Source organism: Diospyros lotus, chromosome 6 (genome assembly GCF_014633365.1).
Source record: "Diospyros lotus cultivar Yz01 chromosome 6, ASM1463336v1, whole genome shotgun sequence".
In the NCBI taxonomy this organism is placed as follows: Eukaryota; Viridiplantae; Streptophyta; class Magnoliopsida; order Ericales; family Ebenaceae; genus Diospyros; species Diospyros lotus.
In genome coordinates, this window is record NC_068343.1 from 44,823,927 (window position 1) to 44,829,264 (window position 5,338).

Below are 5,338 nucleotides of genomic sequence, written 5' to 3' on the forward strand. Positions count from 1 at the left end.
TGCCTCATGGAAGGTCCGGCCCTGACATACCAAGATGGTTCCCCAATAGTTATAAATCCAGGTCAAGCCGTGACGAAAAGGACTTCACGAGGCAACTTCACTGCCACCCTGCTGGATTCAGGAAACCTTGTTTTGAGACAGGTTTTTCCTCTGATGGAATGACAGGGCCAGTTTTGTGGCAAAGTTTTGATTACCCACATTAATACGTTGCTGCCTGGAATGAAACTTGGCATGAACTCAAGGACTGGTCAAAACTGGACTCTTTCGTCTTGGATAAGTGAAAAGCTTCCATCTCCGGGGCCTTTCCAACTAGGCCTGGATCCTTCCGGTACTAGCCAGTTGCTCTTGTGGCGACGTGGAGAAGTTTACTGGTCTAGTGGAGTGCTAACAAAAGAATGGAAGTTTCAAATCAGCACCTCTACTAACATGGATGACGGGTGACATCGCTGAATTCAAGTTTGTAACAAATGGGGAAGAGAGGTACTTCACATATTTAATTAAGTACAAGTCTCTGTTTTTCTCCAGGCTTGACTTGGACACGCTAGGCCAGCTCACATTAGTCGTTGAAGACAGGAGAGGCCCTAACAATCGTGGACATATGACACTGCTAGTCCTTGCAACTATGATGCCAAGAAATTCCACAGCTATTTGCCTAACAGAAAAGCCGTCCGTGCCGTAAAGGGTCTGAGTTTTTTGAGCCAAAGAGGGGGTATATGGTTGGATATGAGTTATTACTATGATTCTGACATAAATTTGTCACTCAGTGATTGCCATCGTCAATGCTGGAAGAATTGCTCCTGTGTTGCTTATCAGTCTTTTACAAGTAATGATACTGGATGTCAGTTTTGGAGAAAAGGATCAGAGTTCACCCCAAGCGATAACTCTGAATTTCTTTATCTTCTTCTTAACCACGACAGCAGTGAGGGCAAAAAAGACCATAAACTGAACTTTTAATTAGCAAATCCAGATATGAAAGAAATAAAGAGAGAGTACTTAAGGATGACAGAGAGAGAATAAGGATACTCAACTCGCGCTTTTCCTTAATTGTATCATTTTCCATCTTTGGTTCCTGTTCTCACTTCATTGAATTAAGGTTTATTATCTGCTAGATCATTGTAATCGAATGTCGGGAGAATTAAATCATTCCTTAGTGGTTATTGACATTTATGTTTTTGAAGAGGATTTCAGTCTATGTAATGAATTTGATTTGTTACAACTTACAAGAATATAATTTTTTTTTAAAAAAATAATAATAATAATACAAGAATGCCAGAGATCTTGCATTCACCTACTACTAAATCATTGCCAAATTACATAGAAATTAAAATAATAAGATTTTATTTTGAAACACAACAAACAAAGGAATTTATTGAAAGGTCCACAAGCTAAAACTTGTACACTAGAAAGCAAGAAAAACAGATTAACAGAAAAAGCTCCAAACCCATACAACACAACACAACAAACAAACACTGCCACTTGCCTTATTGCTTCACACTGGAAAATATATGGAGTAACATGGAATTTATTTAAGCCGCACGCATGCAGAATTGATGACTTAGACATACCAAGTGACCTTCACTTGAACCTCGCCATATTCGCCGTAAATACTCTTATAAAATATTCTGGAAGTTCGAGCGGGGAACTCAGCGGTGCCGTTGGCAATCTCGTCATCAGAAGAAAGGGTGTCGTAGTCGTACAGCTTAGCTCGAACTATGAGTTCCGAGTCAAATGGCACAGCTACTATTGATCTTGACAGCGGAATAAGGTATTGAGGTCGTACCTGTTTGTAATCATCTGATGTCCAATCAAACAATGTACTTTCATTGTTGTTGTTGCTACTACGAGCAGTTATTCGCCCATAAACATCGGCCGGATCTTCCCATCTCCATTTATGAGTTTAACCTCGATAGTGGCCTGCACCGCATTGGAAAAAACTGTATAGTACACTATTGCCGAACCATACTTTCCTGGAACCTCTTCAGTCAAGAGCTGGTCATACACATTATTGGTTTGGAAAACGTTCCATGAAATCTGCCCATTACTGATCTCATCGTCGGGGATAGGTCAGCATCCTTATCCATTAAAGCAAGACTAATGGTGAAATCCCCATAAGCTGAGATGGCTCTCAAAGAAGGGCCAGTTAGTGAAGCATTATCTCCCGGATAGATGGATTGATACTGATCCCTCTCTCGGTTGTAAATGTATTGAGTACCCAATCCATCTGAAACAGTGATTGTTCCATAGAGATCACCAGGGTTCTCCCCATCAATGTTGTTGATGCGCACGGAGAACACCTCCACCATCGGTCGTCCTTCAACGGAGCACTGACCATGGTATTCGGATGCCATACGAGGAAACCTTGCTGATATTCCACTAGGCCCGAAACATAGTCCCAGCATGATACCAATATCATTGGCTGCCTGTTCAGCTATCTGTATCCCCATATCATTTGGTTGCGGAAGTCAGAAACCGTAATCTGGATCCGCATCCTAGCGTAACAAAGCGGCTGAAATGTCTTCCCAACCGTGCTCTAAGGCTAGCATCCAATTTGGTGGTGGCAAACTGTCTCGAAATGTAGCAGCTAGATGGTTTGATATACGTTCGAACCTGATGGACTCGCAGATCATCTGAATTACAACAATCAAGTATCGTGCCCTCTCTTGATCATTGGTGGAGACAGCAAGCTGGTTTACAGCAGTTGTGAGTTGGTTCTGGCTAAGATTTAGGCTATCCATGTCTACCCTGGCTACCCGCTGCAAATCATTGTATCCACCATCGAAGGGCAGGAAGGTGGATCCAGGGATGAGTTGGGACGACCCACTTCTGAACTCTAACCATTAACCATCCTCCATTTGGTAGCCATCGAGGTAGAGGTTATCTCGGCAGATCCTTAGGGTGATTGTGTGAGACTCGGTTCGCAGAATGATGTGGAACCATCGAGATGGAGGATTCTACTGAGGGGGAAGCACAGGTCGGTTGTGGGAAAATCTCTCGCCTAATCGACCCCGCAAGGAGTTGATGAATTGCCTGTAAGTTGCCCAATCAGTGGTCTGTCTTGTCTCGTCTACATTGAACTCCTCAGTGAATTCTACTTCCTCTGCCATTAATTTGGATTTGCAGACAGTGCCGTACTTGAGATTTTAGATTTGCGAGCGAGAGCGAGAGAGACTAAGAGAGGCAGCGAGCGCGAGAGGGAGAAGGTTTTGCAGAAGGGGTTATCTGCGTTCGGAAGAGAAGGGTTTGCAAGGTGGGGGTAAGGGTAACATTTGGGCTTGGGCATTGATTGGCCCCCCCCCCCCCCAAAAAAAAAAAAATCCCAAAATTATGGGACTTGTTTGCACACTGTGTTGGGACTAGTTTTTTTTATTTTATCCACTTTTTGCTAGCTTGAGATTTACAATGCCGTGTATTGTAGTCGTCTTCTTATACAGTATACGAAGATGAGAAAGGAGGGTCCGCCAGGAAGTGAAAGGGCAAAATGCCCCTGAGATAAAAAATAATTTTTTAACTGCGGTCGGCCTTTCTGTCCCGGTATAGAGGAAATATATTTTTTGTTTTTGAGTATATTTAATCTTAAAAAATGAATTCAAAATTTATTGAAACCACCACTATATAGGTAACACTTGTAAAAATACGGTAAGAAAATTTTGAATTGACCATTGCGTTATTTAAGCTGAATCCTAGTGTTAATTTACCTGTGTACAAACGAACATAGGCAAGACCAAGACCAAGAGCAATACCCAATATCAAAAGGAAAATCGAACAGAAAATATAACACAACACACGCTAGCACGCAAGAACGTCAAGATATATGTGTTTGAAGCCATAAAAGAAATCCTACTCATGGTAAGGCTATCTACCTTAGTCAATCCACAAGAATATATAAAGGAATGATTTACATATACGAAAACAATGAAAGCAATCAAGAAAAAACCTGAAACCAAGTCACAAAGCAATCAAAATGATAAATTGAGTACACGCTCATATACAAAGCAAATCCAACACTCTCACATCGACAATCTCTCTCACCCACAACCTAGGGAATTTCACAAAGAAATTCATACCAACTTTTTCGGTTTAGGCTTTGCACTTAGGTTTTTTCTTCTGCTTCCTGAATGTCTCTTGCCCTTGCGCAATGGATTAGGGCTTCAATTTGTTGGGTGTGCAAACTAAGTCCCATATTGGCTAGACATGAGAAGGATCATGGGCATATAAAGAGTGGACAAATCTTCATTGGTATGAGGCCTTTGGATAATATCCAAAAGCAAATCCATGAAGGCTTAGACCCAAAATGCACAATATCATACCAAATGTAAAGATATGGGAGGTCTAGTTACCCTATAGTGGCATCAGAGCCAGGCTGTTTTGTGTGAATTAAAATGGAGGAAACGTGGAAACCAAGAATGGAATATATCCTTTATTGCAAGGATTTGCATGATCCTATTGAGGGCCTTTATTGCAAGGATTTGCATGATCTTATAGACAAGGATTTGCATGATCCTATTGAGGGTGATGAGGGTAAACCAAAAGATATGTCGTGTTTCATCATGTGGCACAAGAAACTAATGCCACATAAATTGTGGACAAAATTAGAGTCTATGTTTGAGAAGAAAATTGCGCATGATCCTATTGAGTGCCTTTATTGCAAGAATTTGCTTGATCCTACTGAGGGTTATGAGGGTAAACCAAAAGATATGTCGTGTTTCATCATGTGGCACAAGAAACTGTGGACAAAATTAGAGCCTATGTTTGAGAAGAAAACTGCACCAAGAAAGTCTTTTTTGATTAGAGACTTGGTCAACATGAAATACAAAGACATCATAGGCATGACAGAGCATTTAAACAATTTCCAAAATGTTATAAATCAATTGGAGACAATGGGTATGACTCTTAAAGATGAATTGCAGGCTTTGTTTGTAATACCCGAGAAATTCTAAAGGACTCAAGGGTAATTTATATTGGGGTAAAAATGGAATTTAAGGATAAATTGAGGGTATAAGGGTAATTTATTACCATATAGATGACTGAATCGACTGCCGGGAGTGCCCTGGAGCCGAGATACCAAAGGAAAATTATATGACATTAACGAGCACCCCAAGATAGGATTTATGGTGCCGAAAAAATGAGATCGGGAACAGTTTTCGGTATAGCTAAAAAGGCAGCTGCCAATTAGGCTGCAATACCGAATTGTCATAGACGACTTTTCAGAAGTCAATGGAAGCTTGAGGGGGCTTCGATTTTTCATGAGGAATAACCCTTCAGAGGTTTCAGGAAGAAACGAATGGGTTTAAAGGCAAAACGAAGATTCGGGCCTAAGTGCAGTTTTTGAAAATTGCTA

The 5,338-nt window shown here is 41.0% G+C and overlaps 1 protein-coding gene across 1 annotated transcript in view; it reads right to left on the reverse strand.

Annotated features, from left to right (window-relative positions):
* LOC127803052 (uncharacterized) overlaps positions 1-3,281 on the reverse strand; it is a 5,226-nt gene extending 1,945 nt beyond the window's left edge. The window contains exon 1 of the mRNA XM_052339059.1: positions 2,972-3,281. Coding sequence (XP_052195019.1) covers positions 2,972-3,104 — 133 coding nt within the window. The 5' untranslated portion in view covers positions 3,105-3,281. The remainder of the gene's footprint in view (positions 1-2,971) is intronic.
* Between the last annotated feature and the right edge of the window lie 2,057 nt (positions 3,282-5,338).